At 54.0% G+C, this 21,523-nt stretch overlaps 8 protein-coding genes across 8 annotated transcripts; 5 read left to right on the top strand and 3 right to left on the bottom strand.

Annotated features, from left to right (window-relative positions):
* Positions 1 to 447: 447 nt before the first annotated feature.
* CTAM01_15299 (uncharacterized protein) lies at positions 448 to 2,887 on the top strand (the record flags this gene model as incomplete). Its single annotated transcript, XM_060531297.1, has 2 exons — positions 448 to 1,277; positions 1,333 to 2,887. The coding sequence occupies 2 exons, from the start codon at positions 448 to 450 to the stop codon at positions 2,885 to 2,887; spliced, it is 2,385 nt and encodes a 794-aa protein (XP_060374127.1).
* Positions 2,888 to 3,367: 480 nt separating this feature from the next.
* Positions 3,368 to 5,119, top strand: CTAM01_15298 (uncharacterized protein; the record flags this gene model as incomplete). The annotated part of the gene is made up of 1 exon (XM_060531296.1): positions 3,368 to 5,119. The coding sequence occupies one exon, from the start codon at positions 3,368 to 3,370 to the stop codon at positions 5,117 to 5,119; it is 1,752 nt and encodes a 583-aa protein (XP_060374126.1).
* A 4,191-nt stretch (positions 5,120 to 9,310) lies between these two features.
* On the top strand, positions 9,311 to 12,090 carry CTAM01_15297 (uncharacterized protein; the record flags this gene model as incomplete). Its single annotated transcript, XM_060531295.1, has 3 exons — positions 9,311 to 9,424; positions 9,534 to 9,861; positions 9,914 to 12,090. The coding sequence occupies 3 exons, from the start codon at positions 9,311 to 9,313 to the stop codon at positions 12,088 to 12,090; spliced, it is 2,619 nt and encodes an 872-aa protein (XP_060374125.1).
* Positions 12,091 to 12,394: 304 nt separating this feature from the next.
* On the bottom strand, positions 12,395 to 13,517 carry CTAM01_15296 (bacilysin biosynthesis oxidoreductase bacC; the record flags this gene model as incomplete). Its single annotated transcript, XM_060531294.1, has 3 exons — positions 12,395 to 12,564; positions 12,638 to 12,811; positions 13,007 to 13,517. 3 exons carry the CDS (start codon positions 13,515 to 13,517, stop codon positions 12,395 to 12,397), a joined length of 855 nt encoding a protein of 284 aa, XP_060374124.1.
* An 890-nt stretch (positions 13,518 to 14,407) lies between these two features.
* On the bottom strand, positions 14,408 to 14,965 carry CTAM01_15295 (uncharacterized protein; the record flags this gene model as incomplete). Its single annotated transcript, XM_060531293.1, has 2 exons — positions 14,408 to 14,672; positions 14,823 to 14,965. 2 exons carry the CDS (start codon positions 14,963 to 14,965, stop codon positions 14,408 to 14,410), a joined length of 408 nt encoding a protein of 135 aa, XP_060374123.1.
* A 687-nt stretch (positions 14,966 to 15,652) lies between these two features.
* CTAM01_15294 (uncharacterized protein) lies at positions 15,653 to 17,053 on the bottom strand (the record flags this gene model as incomplete). The annotated part of the gene is made up of 3 exons (XM_060531292.1): positions 15,653 to 16,019; positions 16,099 to 16,468; positions 16,543 to 17,053. 3 exons carry the CDS (start codon positions 17,051 to 17,053, stop codon positions 15,653 to 15,655), a joined length of 1,248 nt encoding a protein of 415 aa, XP_060374122.1.
* A 1,317-nt stretch (positions 17,054 to 18,370) lies between these two features.
* Positions 18,371 to 19,371, top strand: CTAM01_15293 (NmrA-like family protein; the record flags this gene model as incomplete). Its single annotated transcript, XM_060531291.1, has 2 exons — positions 18,371 to 18,625; positions 18,712 to 19,371. The coding sequence occupies 2 exons, from the start codon at positions 18,371 to 18,373 to the stop codon at positions 19,369 to 19,371; spliced, it is 915 nt and encodes a 304-aa protein (XP_060374121.1).
* A 1,046-nt stretch (positions 19,372 to 20,417) lies between these two features.
* Positions 20,418 to 21,467, top strand: CTAM01_15292 (uncharacterized protein; the record flags this gene model as incomplete). The annotated part of the gene is made up of 3 exons (XM_060531290.1): positions 20,418 to 20,591; positions 20,651 to 21,068; positions 21,121 to 21,467. The coding sequence occupies 3 exons, from the start codon at positions 20,418 to 20,420 to the stop codon at positions 21,465 to 21,467; spliced, it is 939 nt and encodes a 312-aa protein (XP_060374120.1).
* Positions 21,468 to 21,523: the final 56 nt, after the last annotated feature.

The following is a 21,523-nucleotide window of genomic DNA, read 5'->3' as shown; positions in this document are numbered from 1 at the left end:
TCGACAGGGACCGCGAGAAGAATACTCAGGTACAGCCGAAGGGCAACCGCGATAGCCACGTTGGTCTCACAAAGGTGGGGATGGTATGCAACTATTGCAAGAGGGTTTAAGATCGATCCAATGAATACCAGCCGTTTCCTGCTGGGCGGCGCATCGTGCGCCCGCGCCCACACGCAGTAAACCGACTTGCATATGAGGGTTTAGGAACGACCCAATCATCTCAAAAGCACGGCGGGCATCTCGACGAACCAACCCCACCAAAGGTTGCCAAAAATGAGGCTGTTATGGCGGACAGGTTTTCTGACTGCTTGCACCGTTACACACAAAAGGACCCAACGCACTCTGTTTTCCTCGATTTCAATGCTCTGGAAACCTGGAATTGCATCACTCTTCGTTCTTGGCCTCGTGTGAGGTCTGCATCTTTTTGCTACGTTACACTTGATGACCATGGATTGGGCACCGACTGACTCGTTCCAAACCTCCTTGCCGTGCGACAAGCCACCGGAGGCTCATGACATGGCTTCGGAACACTATTACCAGGCACTTGAGAATCAGCTCATCCAACACCATTCATGGGGCTATGCGGACCATGTTCTCTCAATTCCCTCGCAGAATGGGACTGTCTTCTCAGAAACACCTCTACAGTTCGGCAACTATGCTGAGGGTTATCTACCTGCTAACTTGGAAGCGTCTGCCAACCACATGCTTCTCTCCAACGCAAACTTTGAGAGCGACATCGGTACCATGGGGTTATCTGATCTCAATGTAAACACCTCTGATCATGTAACAGACATGATTAGTCCTCGGCACCACGACCATCTATACGCTTGGGGTTCATCAGAGATGATTTCTCAAGAAGACGGAGTGTATCATGCTGCCTGCATGATGCTCTATAATCACTCTAACATCAATGTTGGTTCACATGACAGTGGTGAATTAATCACTATCCATGAAAAATCTTCAGCATCGAATGCTATGATTTTATTTCCAGGAACTTCGGTATCTTTCGCTGGGCCATCAGATACTCGGCAGATGAGCTACGTTGAGCCAACGGCGATATGCGAAGACCAAGCAATTCTAAACACTGTCACCCCACTGCCTATATCGCAACCGCCAGCAACCCGAAAGACAATTCGCAGCGCGAAGAAGGTATCCCACTCTGATACCAAATGGGATGAGCTTCGAAAAGACCACCTCAATCGTCTCTACATCAAGGAGAACCACACCCTGGATGAAGTAGTGTTTGAACTGGCTGCTATCCACAATATCGAGATCGGGTACGTTGCTCAGTCCTCTCCATGCAAAAACGAGTTGCTTACCAAACCCCACCAGGAAGTCTACAATCGAGAGACGACTCAAGGACTGGCCGGAATTCTCGAAAAATAACGTTAGCCAGCAGCACCAACAGGAGGGCGTCTCGACGCGCCGACGTACTGCATCGGCATTGACGTCCTTGAGACCAAACTCCACCTCCCCTTTTGCACAGTTTCCATTTGTTTCTCTGAATACCACAAGACGACAAGCCGAAGTCGAGAGAATACGGGAACTATCCCCCGCTACCTATCTCCACCAGGAGAGGATGTTCCACGCGCTAGACCAGCTCGTCAAAGGTCTTCTCGCCTCGGGCCAGAAAAGCTGGACAGTTGATCCAGTACGGCCCATCTCCTTCATCGCACCAAACAGCGGCGGCCGTACAGAACATGCGTCGACGACACCTCGTTCACCACCCTCACAAGACTGGGAACCCCTCGTCGAAAAGTGCCGTGGCATGGCCACCCTGGCAGAGACATCACAGTTCAGCGAACTCCTCTCTGTATTTGGCAACGTCCTGGCATCGACAAAGCAGATGGTCCAGATCTGCGCCCCTGATTTCCTCGTCTACTTCTGGAAAATCTGCATCGCCCTCTTCCAAGTCCGCATCGGAGGCCGGAGAGACTACCTCTGCCTGCGCCTCTTTCTTCACAGCCTCGGCGCCTACCTCGCCAGGTCCCCCTCGGTCGGCGCGCACCACGCTGTCACCGTCTTCGCGGCGTCGCTGATCGGCGTCGTCGAGTCGGAACCGCTCGATCTCAAAGTCACGCTCGGCCTGGCGTACTGGAAGGCCATCCACGTGCTCGCCAGCCTGCTGGGCGGCGACCACGCTATCGTGCTGAACATGACGACCCATTGCGTGCGGCACTGGCCAGGCCGGTTCACGCCGCAGAAACACGTCCTCGAATCTGCGTACCAAGAGCTCCTGTCCAGGAAATCCTCGGCTCCGTGGGCGCTATCGGAAAAGGATGTCTCGTTGCAGCTGGACTATCTGCGCACCGTGTCTGCGAAGAAGAACTACGCCCCGGACGTCATACAGCGGGCAGACGAACTCCGCAGGATCACCCGAGATATCAGCCTGAGCAAGGCAACTACGGGCCGCCTGCAAGCGACCGTCACTACTCGCGCCTTTGACTTTACGACGGAACTGCTGACGGCTCACCACCTAGAGGCAGCAAGCCACGCGCGCGACGCGGATTCCGTGGAGGCCAGTCAGGCAGTGGCATTCGGCCTTCTCAACACGGCGATAGAGATCTTCCGAGAGGGAAGCCTCGAGTGCCAGATCCGCGCTGTAGCGTTCTCAAAGCGATTGGAGGTCCACCTGAGGGCATCGGGACGGAAGAAACAGGGGCTGGATGAGAAGGACCGAGGACGAGATGTGCGGCTCGCCATCAAACGGGCTGTGATGGAGCCGTCCTGGGAGCCAAGTTTCACACCCACGGTGAGGAGATCATCACGTCCTCGAGCGTCGACCAAGGCGGCTTGGGCGGCTCAGAAGCGCCGAACCCGCGTGGAAAGCCGGGATCATCTGGTGTGTATGCTCCAGGCGGAGAGTCGCACGCGGATCTCTACGTGAGCCTGATGGGCGAGCTTAGTTGGGACGTTGGTTTCTGAGAACTTTGTCAGAGAGGTTTCTTTGTGATGTTGAGATATTTACCACTCGGAATAAAGGACAGCTTTTGCTCCGCATTGAGAAAGGATTGTACAATCCCATTGTCTTTGGTTCAACTACTTTGATGTGCTGTCCATCGTCCCAATTATTCTCACTTTGGCTTCTTTGACAGATTCAATGAGACCTGTGGCAAGCAAACTGCTCGGCAACATACTTGCAAAGAGAGGAAAACAGCAAACACTCACCTCCTTAGTTCATTCCGCCATCGGGAGAAAGTCATTAGTACGATATCAAGGTAGATAAATTGAGACTTAGACTCACAGAATTATCATGCCAAACACAAATCGTCCTTTCATTCCAAATCCTCTATTGCGCCTCAAGTTCACATTGCAGTAAGCACAGCCAGGCCGCTGGATACTCTTCACATAAAACACTTATATCACAATGGATCAACTCAAAAAGCTCACCCGCAAGGTGAAAGCATCCCTCACCGACAGCCCCCCCTCCTCCCCCGAAGAACCCCCTCGATCCTTCTTCAACACAACCCCTCCCCCGCTGCTTCGGCGCGTCTCCAACCGCCTCGCAACAGGTCTCAAAGACCTGACAGACCGCGGCCCCCCTTCCTCTCCCTCCTTCCGCCCTCCCCAAAACGAAGCCTCCTCAAGCCTAGTCCCCGTCATCCGAAGCCTATCCCGCCGCGGCGCCGGCGGCAGCGGCAGAAACAGACCGATCCCCCACCTCCCATACCGCATCCCGGACCCGGATCCCATGGCCCCGTTAGGCGGCGGACGATCCACGAACCCGGGGTCCGTGAAGCACATCCGCGATAAGTTTGTCCGGTGGACGGCGCGTCCGGGCGGGGAGTACGACGCCCGCTGGAAGGGCGCCTGTATCCCGATGGGTGAGCACGTCTCGAAGATGCTAGAGTGGTATACCCAAAGTGACGTCTACGAGTTCCCCTTCATCGGCACCGTCACGCGGATGAGCTGCGGCGCGACAAACGCGTTCTACTTTGTCGAGTTCGAGCCCACTTCCAGGCCCGTCGGCCAGGGTAAGTCGCCGCCGCTTCCGCGACAGGTCATCCTCAAGCTCAGCCTGCCTGTGTGTCCCCACGAGAAGCTCGAAGCCGAGGTTGCGGCGATGGTGTTTGCTAGGCAAGTATCCCCGGCCATGGTTCCTCAGATCCTCGTGTTTGACTCCATCGGTAGGAACCCGCTCGGGTTGGAGTGGATGATTATGGAGGTGCGTACCGGATTCCCTTTGCTCAGTGCCTTCGAGGAGAACTACATCCTCGCGGCGCACGACCTAAACATGGCTAAGCAGGATACCGGGTTGGAAGGGTTCGGGGACATATCGCCCGAGACGATGCCGTCCCTGAGCGACGAGGACACGAAGGCCATTGCGAGGGAAGTGCAGCTGGTTCTTTCGAAGTTGCAGAGCTCTCTACCGACCATCCCCAAGAACCAGGTGAGCATCGGGAGTCTTCGCATCGATTGGTCAAAGAAAGAGTTCTTCACCGGACCGATAGTCCACCCTCACTTCTACAGCCGTGACAGATACTGGCAAGTGCGGAACAACGGGCCTTTCAGATACATCGAAGATTACGTTGATGCCTACACTTCGGTCTGGGAGCCCGAATTCAGAAGCCATCCCGAAATCAAAGTGCGTATAGGGAAGTTGCGAGAGATAGCCCGGGCAATGACAAGCCGTGTTAGGTTCAGTGTCCCCAATCCGATTCAAGTCGAAAGTACTGGTGGCAGCGTGGATGGCTGGCCTGTGAGTTTAGTCCATCCAGATCCTCACCCAGGTAACATTCTCTTCAACGGAAACCGGAAATTGGCAAGCATCATGGGTTGGGAGGATGCGGTCTTGATACCAGCGCCGCTGCGAAACCTGCCCGTGGCATTGGATTGGGCGATGCAACTCCACGGAGTGACTGATGCCATTGATCCCATGCAGGTGAATGTGCTTGAGGCTTTGCCCATTCGTACAGAGCGAGTACTACTGACATTGCAGGAATGGGCGAAGAGACATGTCTCCGAATCACTAGAACCCGTGATGAATTTTCAAGGAGGGGTCGATGCCTCTTTCCAAGCATTGAAGATAGCCTGCGAGGAGATGATGCGGCAGAGAAGTATAGATTGGATTGAGCGTGTCCATTCCCAGCTCGTTGGCCAGTCTCATAGGGAAAGGTAGGTCAAGTCTTGCGTGGACAGAAGGCGTGGATAGGGTAGAAGTTCATAGACAAACCAACATTCTGACAATCATGCAAGAGGTTCTATCAGACCGACATGCAAAGTGATGCGGAGCAAGGGTGTAGATAGCCTCACACTGTGTGAGAAATACTGCGCCACATCAGTGTAGTCAGATGAATGAGATCGAAGTAGATCTCGGGGGACGGCTGTGAGGAGGAGGTGCTCCGGGGCCCATGCATCCATCACATTGAGAATAAATAAGGCTTGGCAAGGTATCCTTGTGAGTTCGTGGGGCCATCAGCCGCGTAAATCAAAATGGGGGCAATGACAGGGATGGCAATGGAGATGTGGTGGCCTGTGAAAGATTGCTTCACTTGATGCCAAATCCTGAGTCTGGTGACAGTTCATGAACCTTGGAACAGGGCAGACAAAAGCAAAGCGGCCGTGATGTAGAGGCTTCGGGCCGCTCAAACGTTAGTAGGGAGATTGCAGGCCGAAGGAAATGAGTTCATGGTTTGGTGATGCAGTGGCGTGCCGAAAGACAGAAGAATGGCGTCACAGGGAGCTGAGGTATCCGTGAGGTGCATCGCACTAATGACCGGGCCTTGACGTCATGGATTGCAGGCTGGTGCTTTTTTGGGGGCTGGCCGCTGGTGGGTGGTGTGTGTTTGACTGCTTGCCGGTCGATCGCGATTCTAAGAAGGAGAAGGAGAAGGAGAAGTAAGAAGAAAAAAGATAGAGGAAGACGCTATGCCATGTGTAGCGTGCTAGGTAGGCCACTAGGGAAGAAGAAGATGGCGCGCATCAATGGGATGCGTGGATGCCAAAAGAGAATCATGACAAGAGACCAGATCTTGATAGAAGTGAGATGGGGAGATGGGGGACAGCTGGACAAGCACCTGAGAGCTCACAGACTTGTCATTGACAAACCTGGACTCGACAGGGCTTGAACACGTCTAGACTAGGCGATTACGTGTCAGTGGCCCGTAGCGGCATCCACCGCATGACGAATTGGGAGCATTTGACAGCAATAAAGTGACAGAAGGGGAGGTGATCGTTGGGCGACGTCGTCTGGGCAAGGCTTGAACGGGTTGCGATGCCGCTGCCAATGTGCCAATGATTGGCAATGCAGAATGCAGAATGCCATGGGTTCAAGGTCAGGTTAGGTTAGGTTAGGTTGATGGAGCATTGGAGAGACCTGGAGACTGGAGTCCTGGGACGCGGCACCTGCCAGATCCTTGCATCAGTTTATTCCGAATGCCGCGATGATCCCGGCCTTGGCGCGTATTGTTTGATGAATGGGAAGTGTGGCGTATTTGGCGAATTGAGCAAGTATTGAGGGATGCCAGATTGTAAAGGCCTAGACGTTCTGTGGCTGTGAAGGAGAAATCATCGAGTGTGGCCGGGGTTGAGTGAGTGTGTGAGTGTGATTGAAACGCAGAGAGCATGCTGATGTTGCAGCCCTCGCGCAGCTCTTGGGATGCTTCGGATGCATCTGGTTGGGAGGACGGTTACATTTTGCGGAAAGGATGAGAATGCATAGGGAATAATCTCCAGAACTGGTGAGACGTTGAGCAAATCATCGGTGAAAAACTGACCAGCGGCCATCGTTCAGCGGGAGGCAGAGACATGTTTCTTTCCCGGCTCAGGCTCCTGCCTCCCGTCGTCTCTCTGTTGGTTGGTCAATGGATAATGGCAGGGAAGGAGCAAGGATGGGGAGGGAGGGAGGAAGGAAGGAGGAGGACGGGAAAGGCTAGAACCGAGCTCAAGTGGAGCCAATCAAGCACCATCGGCTTCCCCATGTCGCTTTGTAGCGTTGTACCTCCTTCCGCTGCATGTTCAAAAACCCAAGCGCGGAAAGAGAGAGACGGTTAGCGTGAGAATGCCTGTCGTGTCCAGACCCGCGCTTTCGTTGACATGACGACATGGGCCAACACCACGCCATTTGCATCGAGGATACAAACTTGCTGGAAGTTGCGATGGGTTGCTGAAACAGTCGGAAATCCCATGTGCCTATGTACCGCTACCGCTGCAGTCTCCTCATGGCCTCCCCCAAGGCAGCGTGTCATCTCGATCCAGTCCCAAAGTGGGCAGAGTGGTGTTTGAGACACAACAAATGAACGGGATATTGGACAGGGCCTTGGGCCATCCACACCGGCGCACGCAGCAGTGCAGCACCCAGCACATCCCTTCTGCATCCCTTCTGCATCCCTTCTGCATCCCTTCTGCATCCCGTCATATCCTGGCGCACATCATCAAGTCAGGTCGACCAAAGATGCCAGAACCCAATTAGCGGTTCACGAGGTCGACAGACGGTTTGTTCGACAGCTGTCTATCTAGCCTGAATGGCACCTGATAGGGGAATAGGGCAGATGATAGTGGGACAGAGGATAGCATCCTGGGGATCGGGACTTGGGTGAGAGACAGTTACCATTTCCAAGCACAGCAGGGAGACTCTATGGTGATACGAGGCATTGACTTGAATAGCGTCCGAATAGTCGAGCTATCCACCGTTGACAATTTCAGACAGCGCCTAGCACCAAACTCTCCTAGGTGATCTGATATCCGTACCGAGTAGTGCGACAGAGATCCCATCACGAGGGGAGGCTGGGAAACGGTTGTCTGAGAAGCAGCCGCCCGGACGCTTGTACTTCGTACTGTACATGTGCCAACTTGCCGTGCTCCCAATCCACCAACCTGCCTATCCTACATCGGACCATTTTGCAACAATAAAGGAGCCCGACGGTCGCGAACAGCGGCGGCTGTGTGGTGCGGAAGTTGGCAGGAGTCTAGACCGTATTTTTCAAAAGTCTGCATCACCTACAGGATAGCCCGGAGACGTGTTGCCGGAGGTGTGTCCACTGTCCAGTCACTCCAGACCCAATGCGTCGATGCTGGTGGTGTGTTGCTTGGTGAGAGAATCGAACAGGGTGAAAAACTATCGACGATGTTCGCTGTGCTCTGCGATGGACGATGAACAATGTCGAGATGTTGTCCGTCACCCAGACTGCGCAAAACGCACCAGGTGGGACCGCTAAGAAAGTGGGTGCGAATCTCCCCAGGCCACTAATGCGAATAGGAGACGTGCTAAAAAATGCCAGTGCTTCGCCAGCTGGAACTCAGTCACCTCAATCTTGCGCTCCAATTGCTTGGTACTCGACCCAGCCGAGGCGAAGCAGGGGCATACGCATAGGGGCTGGATTTCTGAAGCAAGCACCTTCGCAAGCAGGGCAGGGGCAGGCAGGTTCAGCTGTGGTTGCCCTCGCTTCTTTCCGCTAGGATTCTGTAGGTATTCATCGGCAGTGCGTACGCGAAAAAGATACATTGTCCTCAGGCAAGGAAGGTACCTACCTTACTCACCTGGTCTGAAGTTCTGACGGGTGCGGGAAGGTACCTGCCTGCCTCCCTCCACCCACGATCACAGCACGCACCTACCTGCCAAAATGGCCGATGACGTAGTGCATCAAATTCCTGCCCCCTTCCTTCACGTCACCGTTACCATCGCCGAGTTCCACGACCAGACCAGACAGGACCACCTGGGGCACCCACAAACACCAATCTTTTGCTAGCAGGGCCACGGAAGGCACGCAGGGCAGGTACCTTGTAGCGGTTATCCGTAGACACAACTCATCCAAGGGGAGGAAGGAACCATTGTGAACCGGGCTGGAAGGACCAAGCTCCCACTGCACCTGCACCTGGCTTCTCCTAATTGGAAAGTACCGGGCCCGCCTCCTGCTGGCTAAATCACCGTAGTGAGGTGGACGAACGCCTGCCACGCGCGTTGCTTTGCCGCCTCCCTTCCAAATATTCGTTGGCCCAGTTTCATTCTGACGCAGGTTTTTTTTTTTTCAATTCTTACCAGGTTCTGTTCCCTGGACACACGACGCCAGAAAGAAGGTATAAACACCTCCTCGCCTACAGTGCCCCCTTCTTACAGACCTCTTCCTCTTCTTCCTCATCGATACGATACCTCTTCCTGATTCACCCTTTTTTGAACAGGAACACAATCTTGGCGATTCTCATTATACCCAATTTCCCTGTGATACCCCCCTCCGAAATACCCAATACTACGAATTCCCTTTTTTGTCCTGTACGCCATTACCGATAATCACCCTACCTCATCTCAACACCCTACCCAAAAACAGATTTCAACAAGCAGTCTTCATTGCGCGATAGCTACGATACCCTCATCATGTCAGCAAACGTCAACAAGCCGACGGATCTCAAGCAGAAGGAGGCCGACGTCAACCGCAAGCTTCAGCTCTACGGCATCCTCTCCGCTTTCCAGGCTGGCAAGGTTCCTTCGGTACGTCGATGCCGGCATGGCGGCAAGGACCCACGCGGCCCCCGCCTGGCTGATCCCAGACCCGCAACCCTACATCATTGCATGATACTGACGTGGTCCTTCGCAACAGAATGACCAAATCGATGTTGCTCTGAACAGTTTCCTGGCCTCCAAGGCTCTCTCAAACCCTCCCGAGAAGCTCTCCCCCGAAGGCCGCGCACTGATTGCCGATGCGCGCGAAGTTGTCATCCAAGCCAAGAACCTTCTGTTGTCCAAGAACCAGGGCAACCTGATTCAAGACTTCATCTGGCAGACTGAGCAATTCGACCCCAAGGCTGTGGACGTTCCTGGCGCTCCCGTCAACAAGGAGGTCGCTCAGCAGCATGGCGACAAGGCGCTAGAGGGTCTGCGGACCCTTGGAACTTTGCTCATCACCAACGGACAGTTCCGCAAGCTTCGTGAGTCAATCAGCGATGTCCGCCCAATTGGTCACAATCTAACATTATATAGTCAAGGATGCCACCGTCCTTCTCCGGGACATGGCTGGCGATGCCGCTACCAACGCTGCCCAGCGGGTCCGTCCCTCCGGCGAAGCCCTTCAGGACATCGACCGCCCTGCTGAGGACAACACGTGGCACGATGCCCCCGACTTCTCCAAGGAGAACTTCAAGAAGCAGGCACAGGGTGTCTACAAGGGCTCTCCTGCCGATGATGCTCGGGAGGTCCTCGCTGCAGGCACTCAGGCCGCTCACCCCAACGGATCGCAGAACCCCCATGACCTGGCCGCGACTGCCGCTCGCGATCAGCAGCAAGGTACCAACTCGGGTGTAAATGCCCAGGGTGGCATCAACGCTGCCCGCGATGTCATTCAGAAGAAGTACAACGAGAACGTCGATGGCGAGACCAAGGAGCAGGCACGTCAGCGCAAGGAGGAGTACCTTCGTCGTTCCAAGGAGTACTTCAACAAGAAGATGCCCCAGGAGCGCAAGGACCAGACCATCTGGCGTTTGAAGAAGATGGTGCTTGAGTGTCAGCAGCACCCCGATTATTCCCAGGCCATTGAGACTCTTCTCAACCTCGCCGAGGAGTACGCCGGCCACTCCCGCACTCTGGCACAGGGTGGAACTGGTACCGTCAAGGACACCCGTGCCGGTCTCGCTCAGGCCGAGTCTGATCTCAAGACGCTGCTCGAGCGCTTCGCCAACGGTACCTCGACCGAAGACTTCTTCGAGTCGATCAACCAGATCTACCGCGATGCTGACAACGATCGCGAGCTGAAGGACTGGTTCAAGGCTATGGACCGCTACGTCCGCCGCTGCCTTCTCGAGCAGGGATACATTCTGGACGAGGACTCCAACCAGGAATGGAACCACTTGTACGACCATGGTCGTTACTTGCTTCGCGAGAAATACCGCGCTCACACCGACCGTGTCTTTGACGAGATCAAGTTCTTGATTGACCAGTTCGATCAGGACCCTCTCAACAAGCGCTTCGGCTTGGCCGTCCAGAAGCTCTTCACCGATCTGGGCAATGACGAGAACGGCAAGCCTACCTTTAAGCCTCACTTGCTGAAGGATCTCTCGGAGGTCATCATTCCCGGCATCTTTGAGAACGTTGCCTACATCCCGGTCCCGCGCCTCGAGTACAGCGACCCTCAGTTCGATGCTGTCATTGAGAACCTTGTCCTCGAGTCTGACAACTTCATGCCTAACGTTCTCGAGATTAACAGCGAGAACTACTTCCTTTGGGGACGCAAGAAGATCGCCAACAAGCACAAGCAATCCTTTGAGGTGAAGGTTGCTGGTGTCCAGCTTGATCTCCGCGACGTCAGCTACCACGTCAAGCGCAAGCAGGGCTTTCCCTCTATCACCGACACTGGTGTCGCCGACATTCTTCTCGCTGGCGATGGCTTCTCTTTCAAAATGAAGCTCTCCTCTGCCGATAAGAATGACAGACAGAACTTCTTCAAGGTTGACAAGGTTGATGTTGACATCAAGCACATGAGCATCAAGCTGAAGCAGTCTAAGCACAAGCTTCTATTTGGTCTCTTCAAGCCCATCATGCTCAAGGTCCTTCGCCCTGCTCTTCAGAAGGCTGTCGAGAAGGCCATCAAGGACCAGGCCACTCAGCTCGACAGCATCATGTACCAGGTCAAGCAGGAAGCTGATCGTGCCCTTGATGAGGCTCGCTCTAACCCCGAGAACACTCCCAATATCTACAACCGGTATGCCACCGCTATGCAGAAGCGCGCTCTCCAGGCCAAGCAGAAGGCGGACGAGGTTACTGCCGACAAGAAGGTCAACTACGCCATTACCAAGGAGGATTCCATCTTCCCCAACATTCACCTGCCTGGAGGTATCAGCTCCAAGGCCACTGAGTACAAGGAGCTGGCTCGTAAGGGTGAGCGTTGGGAGAGCCCTGTCTTCGCCATTGGTAAGGCAAACAAGTCTACCGACATCCCCGATGCTCCTCGCATCGAGCGCAAGAAGCACGGCCTTCCCACCCAGCAGGGCCAGTATGCTCCTCACGCCCCCGGCCAGGTCAACGGTGGTGACTTGAACACCATCCCCACTTCCGACTACCCGACTGCTGGTTACCCTACCTCCAGCTATGACGCCCACCCCAACGGCGGTCTTAACGGCACCGTCAACACTCTTTCAACCCCTGCTCACGTCAGTGGATACTAAGTGTAGACCTTAATTCTTTTCCTTTGTGTCAGACATGGATCAAATGATGAGTTGATGGCAAACGAAAAGGCTTATACCCGGATGGAGAATTCAGTTTGGGTCAACAGGCGGCGGAAGCTTAATGATGCAGTCCCTTAGTAATAATTCTTCTTTAGTTCAATTGCAATGGTTTCAATCAGGATCCTATAATATTCTTGCCTACCTATTTGACGTGAATCATTGCGCACTCTACATTGTGGAACTTGTGCAAGTGCTCAATGGTCTGGACGTCGCAATTCGTACATCTCATTTAACCCAACCAGGTTTAAAGCGACGTCCAACCCATGTCAGTCGGCACAAGCGCGCCGTTGATGGTGTTCATCCCACCAGAACACAAGCTCACCACAGTCTTTGATACCTGATCCAGCGGCGACCATCCTAAATCCCAACCGCCCTTGGCAGGATCACCTTGGCAGGTGTTGAAAGTCGACACCACTGTTGGGCGAGGTCTCGTTAGCAATCAGACACATGGTAGTATACGAGTGCTCGCTGGGAGATGGTGTCTTACCCATGGCGAGGCCTTCGGGGTGGAACTCTTTGATGTGTTCCTCATCCCTGGCCATGTTCGTCATCATGGGACCGGGCATGATGGCCAGGCACCGGATGCCTTTGGGGCCGTAAAAGGCTGCTGTGCTTCGCGTCAGGCCGACTGTGCCGTGTTTGGAGGCCGTGTACGCGACGCCTTTGTTGTGGTTTTGGTGGTCAGCTCAAGATTCTATTTCATGCAGATTCCCATATTGTCTCGTGACCCGTTTCTTTCAGAAGGTGAATTCTTCGCCCCCATTCAATGATCATATGGTGGTTGGGGTGAGATAGAATGACATAAGAGGAGATGAAATGAGATGATGATGAGATTTGAAGGATAGTTCGAACTCACCTGCTCTCGCGCCGTGAACTCCCGCGGCACTAATAACATTCAAAATCACGCCCCTCTGCCCGTCCACGGGCTCCTGCTTCAAGAACTGCTGGATCGCGCGCTGCGAGGTGACGAAGCTGCCCGTCATGTTGACAAGGATCTGGCGGTCCCACATGGCTATGGGACAGTCGGCTGTGGGGTGCATCAGGTCCGAGATGCCGGCGTTGTTGACGAGGACGTCGAGGCGTCGTTTACCTTTGTCTACTGCACTATCTTCTCCCCCGTCAATCCAGGAAGAGATTGCGGCGGAGACGGAGGCCGGGTCGGTGATGTCTGCTTTCACGGGGTGCAGACGAGCACGGAGATCCGGGGCGTCGTCGAATTTGGAGGGGAGAGAGGCGAGAGAGGCGTCGGAGATGTCGAGGGCTAGGACTGTTGCGTTTGCGGCGAGGAAGTGGCGGGTTAGGGAGAGGCCTAGGCCCGAGGCTGCGCCTGTGATGAGGACTGTTTTTGAGGTGTAGTCTGTGGACATGGTTTCTGTCGGGGGAGAGTTGGCGATGTATGGGTGTTTGACGAGTTCTTTCACGGGGATGGGGTTCAAGAAGAGCAGGTTCAAAAAGAGCGAACTCGAGAAGAGCAAAATGAGTGCAAGTAGTTTCTATTGACAATATATACACGAGCTGTGGATTCCGTTAGGTTCTCGGTTTTGGTGGACTTTGACGAGTGAAGTGAAGGAGACTGAATGCCTCTGAGCATGAAGCATCGATATCCGACCTGCATCACAAAGAGAATCCGATACCGAGAACGACGGGAGCGTACGACGACGCGGGAAGACAAGTTGACTGGCTGGATGTCTGCTACTTATTGTATGCCAATGCTGTATCAGCAGGAACATATGCACAACCGGCAGCAATGCAACCAACCTTTTGATCCAGGACGTGGTTCGGCGGGATGTTGATGGTCCCCGAATCCAACCTCCGCATCGCGCGCATCGCACTGCTCGGATTCAGAGTCGCTGACGCGTTAGTCCGATGCGTAGGTTGGAGCACTCCATACAGAGCTGAAAGACAGGGTTTGGTGGTCTGGGAAATTATCAGACGTACACAGAAGACCCTTATTGGGGGACGACGAAGCGGGACGGGGAACGGAAATGACTTCGTAGTAATCCTTCCCCGCATTATCCATGCATACACGAATTCCGGGGAGCACGGGAGAGCTACATACGGGAGGGATGATTGTTGGTTGGGTGTAAATACACGTATTCGATGTAACCTCGGTGCACAAGGGGAACCTCCGCGACGGTGGCTATATCGAATTGTGAAGACAATCTTAACGTGACTTCAATTGCAAGTCTGCTTTGCGTACAATTACAAGTATCCTTCTACCCTAACGACATCTTCATTTCCATCAAGCGAGCCTTACTCAATTGCTCGCCTGCAGCTGGTTCGGATCCGTCTGCTTGCTCTTTATCCCCGCCAACCCCGTCTGCCGGTTCGCATCCCGTCCCGTCGTGTTCTCCAGATTCCGCTCGCTCGAGGGTTTGGGACCCAGGCCGGGCGTGATGGACGGTCCGCCGCCGCGGGTGACGGAGTCCGCGACGCCTGCTGCGCGGTCTGGGGCGCCGGTCAGAAAGGCGAAGGTGCCGCCCAGGGCTGCGGCGGCGCCGAGGACGAGGTAGAGTGCACTTCTACGAGACCGATCACGTTAGTTGTATGGACACCAAAGAATGACTTGAAGCTGTGATGAAGGGCGGAAAAGAGTGAAGGCTTGCCTGTTGCTGATTTCATCTGGCTTGGTTCCCACCTTGGGGTTTGATGGGGACGGAGCCGGGCGGGACGATGCTGAACCGGACGGGTTTATGGGGTTTGGTGCTGGGGGCTCCTTGACGGCGTAGCCCCGGCGGGTTGCGACTTGTGCGGAGGTGCGGAGGATGGGGTTTCGGAGGGCCGATTGGAGGCGGAGAGCTCTTGATGATGACATGATTGGTTATGTGTGTTTTTAATCGTGTGTTGCCAATTGGATGTTGGTTCTTATCGCGAGATGTATAGGTGTTTTGGGGATCCTTTTGGTTCTTTCCAGTTCTTTCCAATGGACAGCTGCGAGAATCAATGAACACTTATGTTGGTTGTGTGGTTTTGCGTCCCTTAGACGGCAATGTGGATTTGCGGTGTTATATGACCGTGGCGCGACATGGCGTTTTGGAGGTGCTCGGTTATGACGAGCGATGATGTCGATGATGCACCTTTCCGGGGCCCCTTTGTAAGGACGTAGGTGCATCCATCTCACTGCCAGCATCAGACAGTTTCAAGGCTCGTGTGATTCTACGGTCCAGGCACACCTCAGGCACAGATCTTTCCATTCCAACGCAGGAACTCGTCCAATGATGCATCAGGCTAGGTCGATGATTCATCAATGTTAATGATGTACCTTGCGGGTGGGGATATCAGAATGTTAGCCCCTGGCAAGATCTGCAGTAGCCTAAGACCCTGAGCTGTCGCGGAATCAGCCGTCTGCTCTCGACTTCCTCTGCCCTCTGTGATCCATTGATCAGAAATCAGTGCTAGGTATTACACAGTAGGGAGGTAGGCAGTATACCCAAATACACCCAACCCATCTAGACGTGAACTTGTCCCATGCTCTCTGTCGGGCACACCCGCCCACCCACGTCTACCGGTTCCTTAACGCCGCGTGAATCCCGTTATACGTCCAGTTCAACCTCATCCGATCAAGCTGCGCCTGCGCCGACATATCCGTCACGTGCCTCGAGTTCTGCTGCACTTGCGACGCGCGCGGCCTGCGCACCGAGTCCCACGTTCGCAGCGCCAACGTGATGCTCTCCAGGTCATCGGCGCGGACACTCTCATGGAGAAGCAGCCGTAATCCTTCGGCGTCCTCGATAGCCTGTGTCGCGCCTTGGCCCTGGAACGGCGTCATCGGGTGCGCTGCGTCGCCGACGAGGACGGCGCAGCCGCGGGTGTAGGTTGGGAGCGGGTCTGCGTCTTTGACCTTGTAGAGGTGGATGTTTTGAGCGTTTCTTGAGGTGCTTGGTGTGAGCGACTCTCGTTTTATGTGTCTGATTGATTGTGAGGTGACGATGGAGGGACAAGACTTACTTCATAATCGCCAGCATCCACGGCGCAAAGTCGAAAAAGTGATCCAGCATCTCCTCCGCGCTCCCCTCGGCGTTCCAAGACGTGATGCTCTCCACCGAGAGCATGGCGTCGGGGATCCTCGCCACGACGTTGAGTAGCGTCATGTCACGGCAGGGATAAAAGATGATGTTGCGGTGCGTCTCGTCGTCGGCCGTCATCATGTTGAGAAAGTTGCTGTTGGACGGGTCTATCGCCGCCGGGTACCCTCCCTGGATATCCCTCGCCTTCTCAAGCGGGAACGTGAACCGGTAGAGTGAGGCACCCGGTGATACCATGTGAGATGGCCCGCCGAGGACAGCTTGTCGGACGAGGGAGTGGATGCCATCTGCGCCTGAGCATGTCCGTCAATTACTGGATACCTGTGCAAAAAGTCTGATATGGTCCCATGCATGTGTGTAGTCTTACCAACAATCACATCAGCTGTTACCTCCTCCCCATCCTTCAACTTCACCTTCCCCTCCTCAACATCAACACCGACAACCTGAACCCCCTGCACAACCGTAGCCGGCGGTCCCGAAATCCCCAACTTGGCCGCGTCCCCCGTCGCGAGCCTCAACAGCTCGTCCCGCAAGTCGCCGCGATGCATCAGGAGCCACTCGCTCCCGAACGGCTCCGATACGCCCGTCATCTCTCGTAACAGATTCCCTTGCTTATCGTACGTCCTCGAGCCGGCGCAGATCGTGGCCTTGACGTTTTCGGGGCTGAATTGAAAGGCCTTTTTGAGCATCTTCGTGCCGTTGGGACCAAGGCCGATGCCGGCGCCGCGCTCCGGGGCGGAGGCGGGGAAGGAGGAGGATGAGGTCGGATCGTCGCGGTCGTAGACTGTCACGTCGTGTTTTTGACGGAGGACGGCGGCGGCGGAGAGGCCTGCTATGCCGCCGCCTATGACTATAACTCGTAACTTGTTGCTTGTCATTATATCTGTATCCCTTCTGTTTTATCTGATTTCACTGGGTGGCATCGCGCTCTGGACGCGACGTTGAGAGGTTAACATGTGAGATTAGATGACTACAGCTGAACAGAGGAGTTCAATTGTCACCGCGGAATTCTATTCCTAATACAGTCGGCTTAGGTAGGAAACCTCTTTCCCGAGCAGACTTTGGCAGAGTTTTACTTGCTGAGACATCAAACGAAATTCTATTCATAGTTGCGGTTTCTTAGCCTGATGTTTGCCTAGAGGGATGACAAAGGTTATTGAGGAATTGCGGTGCTCGAACTTGGCAAGAAAACTCAAATGGGACCTGAGTTTGGCTCGGGGAGCGAATGAAATATAAGCCCGATGAGACCCTTGTTGTTCCACACGCGCAAGGTCCCTGTCGTGTTTCTTGTCGTTGAAATGAAGGGAACCTCGGATCCGGGTAGCCCAGAGTTGGTGATGTCAGTTTGTGGTCTGAGTGATGCTAGTGGTACGCTGTATCAGGGATCATATTCCGCCCGATCGGGAGCCGGCGCGGGCTAAACGTGTGCCGTCTGGGGGAGTTCGACCTCCGGCTCTTCATCTTTGGGTAACAAGAAATCGACCGCTGAGCTTAATGATGGATATTTTGGGATTTGAGAAATATTAGAATCACAGCATACTTCAAAAGGGCGAAATGATTGGATCGAAAGAGAGCGAACGGCCTCAACGTCTGGGACAATGACTCATTTCCGTCTTCTTTGTCGCGCGTTCGTAGACAATTTAAATGTCAACAAACAAGAAAGAGATGTTGCCTTCTTACCTAGAAGAGTTTGAAGAGAGAGTTCAAATGCTTAGACATCAAGGTTCTCGAAGAAACGGCCACAACAGTAAGCCGGACACCTTTCCCCCCCCCCTCGGGCCGTCTTGGAAGACCCACTTTCGCGCTCCGACTCGGCGTTCGTCGGAGGGCGAGGCCCACAGCGCACCATGCCAGTCAGAGAAGAAGGTCGTCTCGGCCCCGGTTTTGGGCGTATTGAAGGAACATGCGCCGCAGGATTGGTCATCTTTCCTCAGTAGCTTCCCAACGCCGCATGCTGCATTCTCGCAAGAGTCACCACTCCGATCCTCCCTAGCTAGATCGGTGCCTTCTTAGCCGCGGACTTTTCTATCGGGCGCATCATGATGATTGTGAAACTCCGCTGCCTCGTGGAGAATGAATGTATTTGACGTGAGTCGATATCTCGATTTTCGAAGGTGTAGTTTCTGTGTATCACTCAACTACTGTATCAACACTCAAACATCTAAACAATCAATCTCACAATAATAACATCGATAATGGCACGAGCAATTCTGGTTTGTGGCGCGACTGGAAAGCAGGGCGGCGCAGTCATCAACCACCTCGTCGAACAGAATGCCGACTTTGAGATCCTCGCCGTCACCCGCGACGCAACCTCCGGATCCGCCCAGCGTCTCTTGAAAAAGTCGTCCAAAGTTCATCTCGTCCAGGGTAACTTGGCCGACCCGACTGCCCTTTTCAAGACTGCGCAAGATGTTGCCTCGTCTCCTATCTGGGGAGTCTTCAGTGTCCAGGTACCTACAAAACTCTCACCTTTTGATAGCGAACAATACGTTTCTGTTGTGTGCACAAACTTGGCTGACATTGATGTGCATTCCAGGTCCCAATGGGCTTCGGCCAAGGTGGAGGCGGCGAACTAGGCCAAGGCAAAGCCCTCGTCGACGCATCCCTCAAAGCAGGCGTCAAATTCTTCGTCTACACCTCCGTCGAGCGTCACGGCGCAGACAACGCGACGAATGTGCCTCACTTCGCCCACAAGCACGAGATCGAGCAGCACCTCTTCAACAAGTCCAAGGGCACCGACATGGAGTGGGCCGTCCTCCGCCCCGTGGCTTTCATGGACAACCTCACGGACAACCTCTTTGGGAGGGTTTTCACCACCTCGTGGCGCATGGCGGTCAAAGGGAAGCCGCTGCAGCTTATTGCTGTCAGCGACATTGGCTACTTTGGCGCCGAGGCGTTTCTTCACCCTGAGAAGTACAAGGGCCGCGGGGTCTCGCTTGCGGGCGACGATTTGACGATTGAGCAGTTTGCTGCGGTGTTCAAGAGGAATACGGGCAAGGAGCTGCCTGGGACGTATAGGGTCTTGTGTTGGCTGATCATGACGATGGTGAAGGACTTTGGGTACATGTTCAAGTGGTTCCACGATGTTGGGTATGATGTTGACATCGCGGCGCTGAGAAAGGAGTATCCTGGGCTGAAGGACTTTGAGACTTGGCTGAAGGCGGAGAGCGAGTACGCAGGTAGTATTCGGTCTTGAGGAGAGCGTTTGGAATCACGTCACAGATGCGTCCTGGGTAGAAGAAAGCAAGAGCCATTGTAGTAATACGGCTTATATTGTAATAATCGAAGAGAAATGGTCTATATGGAATTTCAACGATGAAGCATGTGTCAAGCTTGACGGTTCAAAAGGTAGCATCGGCTCTCTTAACAAACCTAACTATCGTCTTTTATTTATTTGCAATCATATCCAAAGTTATGTTTAATGCTCAAGAAGGATGTTCAATGCTCAAGAAAGAAGAAACTATATTTCTTACACATTGTGAAAATTTCCGAAACTGAACAAAAAGATTCGCCGCAGACGAGACGTAATTGGACCATGCCCTTTGATATCCCGTTAACGAATCTACTTATACTAAGGTAAGTGATTCGTGAGCCCTGCTTGAAGGATAGAGGAAGGACCTAGATAGCGGTACTCCTATCAAGCGCACTTGTTCAAGAGATCGAGGAAGTGGAATCGAAGAGAAGACTTGCAATTAGAATCAGGATATTGATAGTCAAGCTTCTAACATAGGGCGTATCCCCACCCACGTGGCACCGGTCTCCGACGAAGGCCGACTCGCACTCAATGTAGCCTTGGCAAGAGTAACTTCGTCTCTATCCCCGAAGATGTACGTGTACCTCAACTTCCACGTCATTGTTTCTTGCTTATCATATCAGAATTGAATTTGATGAGATTCTGACCGACGGCTGAAAGTCCGGTCCTTGGTGGAACAGTGTTTGTAAGTCGGGAATCCCGCCTTCCAAAGGCCCACATCGTGGGCCGATGCTCAGAGCCGAGACGCAACTGCTTGATTCATGGCATGCTTGCGTAGACTCGTCAAAGGCAAGAGAATGGAAGTATAGGAACACGACAAAGATACGTACTGCATGTGACTGCAAATCGGGCTGTAGCTATAAAGTCGAGCGATGCTCGTGTGCGTGTCTAGCCTCCCCCCTCACATCCCACAGACTGAAAATCATCATCTTCCTCAACACAGGCCAACCCGCCAGACTCAACCCGAAAACACGTCTTGTATCTTCAGCATGTCTAAACTTCTCACCATCTTCGGAGCCACTGGCAATCAGGGCGGTTCCGTCGTGAGAGCAGCCCTCGCCGACGCCGTTCTATCAAAGGAGTACAAAATTCGTGGCATCACTCGGGACATCTCTAAGCCCGCAGCTCAAGCTTTAGCCAGCAAGGGCGTCGAAGTCGTTTCTGTATGATCCGACTACTATCATTCTTGATGTAGACTGAGAGATTTCTAACATGGGGAAAGGCCGACATGAACTCAAAGACCTCTCTCGCCGAGGCGATCAAGGGCTCCCACACAGTCTTCTTTATGACCACGCCCAACTTCACGAGCGGCGCCAGCGAAGAGCAGGCTCATGGCAAGAACGTGGCCGACGTCGCGGCCGAGACCGGCGTCAAGCACCTCATCTACTCGTCTCTGCTGCACGTCACCGAGACCACCAACGGCCGCCTCAAGCATGTTGTTCACTTTGACGACAAGGCCGAGGTCGAGCGCTACATCCGCGCCAAGGGCATCCCCAGCTCCTTTGTCCTGCCGGGGTACTTTATGAGCAACTTCTCTGCACTGCAAATGATTCGCAAGGGTGAGGATGGGGTCTACAACCTGGCGTATCCTGTCAGCGACAAGGCCAAGTTCCCTCTCATCGACACCGAGTCCGATGTTGGTGAGTGATTCCTAGAAGCGCTCAGTCCGATGCTAATACCTTCATTTTGTAGGCAAGTACGTGGTCGCGGCAATCCGCAATGAGAGCATCCTCCTCGGCAAGCAGATCTTGGCAGCTGAGGACTACTACACGCCCACGCGGATCGTCGCCGAGTTTGAGCAAGTCACTGGCAAGACAGCCCGTTTCGTGCCCGTCGACGCTGCGACGTACAAGTCCTTCTTCGCTGGTCCGATGGCTGCCATGGCTGACGAGATGCTCGAGAACCACCTCTTTATTGACGAGCCCGGGTACTATGCCGGTAAGGACTTGAAGGAGAGTCAGGAGCTTTTGGCTGGCGTTGGGCTGAAGGCGACTACTTGGAAGGAGTTCTTGGAGGCGAACAAGGCCGCTTTCCCGTAATTGGATTGGGGAAAAGGACACCTGATTTGAGGAACACAATGCTGGAAAACATGTTG

This window comes from Colletotrichum tamarilloi, assembly GCF_030869305.1.
Source record: "Colletotrichum tamarilloi strain Tom-12 chromosome Unknown Scaffold_156.1, whole genome shotgun sequence".
NCBI classification, from domain to species: Eukaryota; Fungi; Ascomycota; class Sordariomycetes; order Glomerellales; family Glomerellaceae; genus Colletotrichum; species Colletotrichum tamarilloi.
Note: the sequence above shows the minus strand (reverse complement) of the source record. Positions and strands in the feature narration are given on the sequence as shown.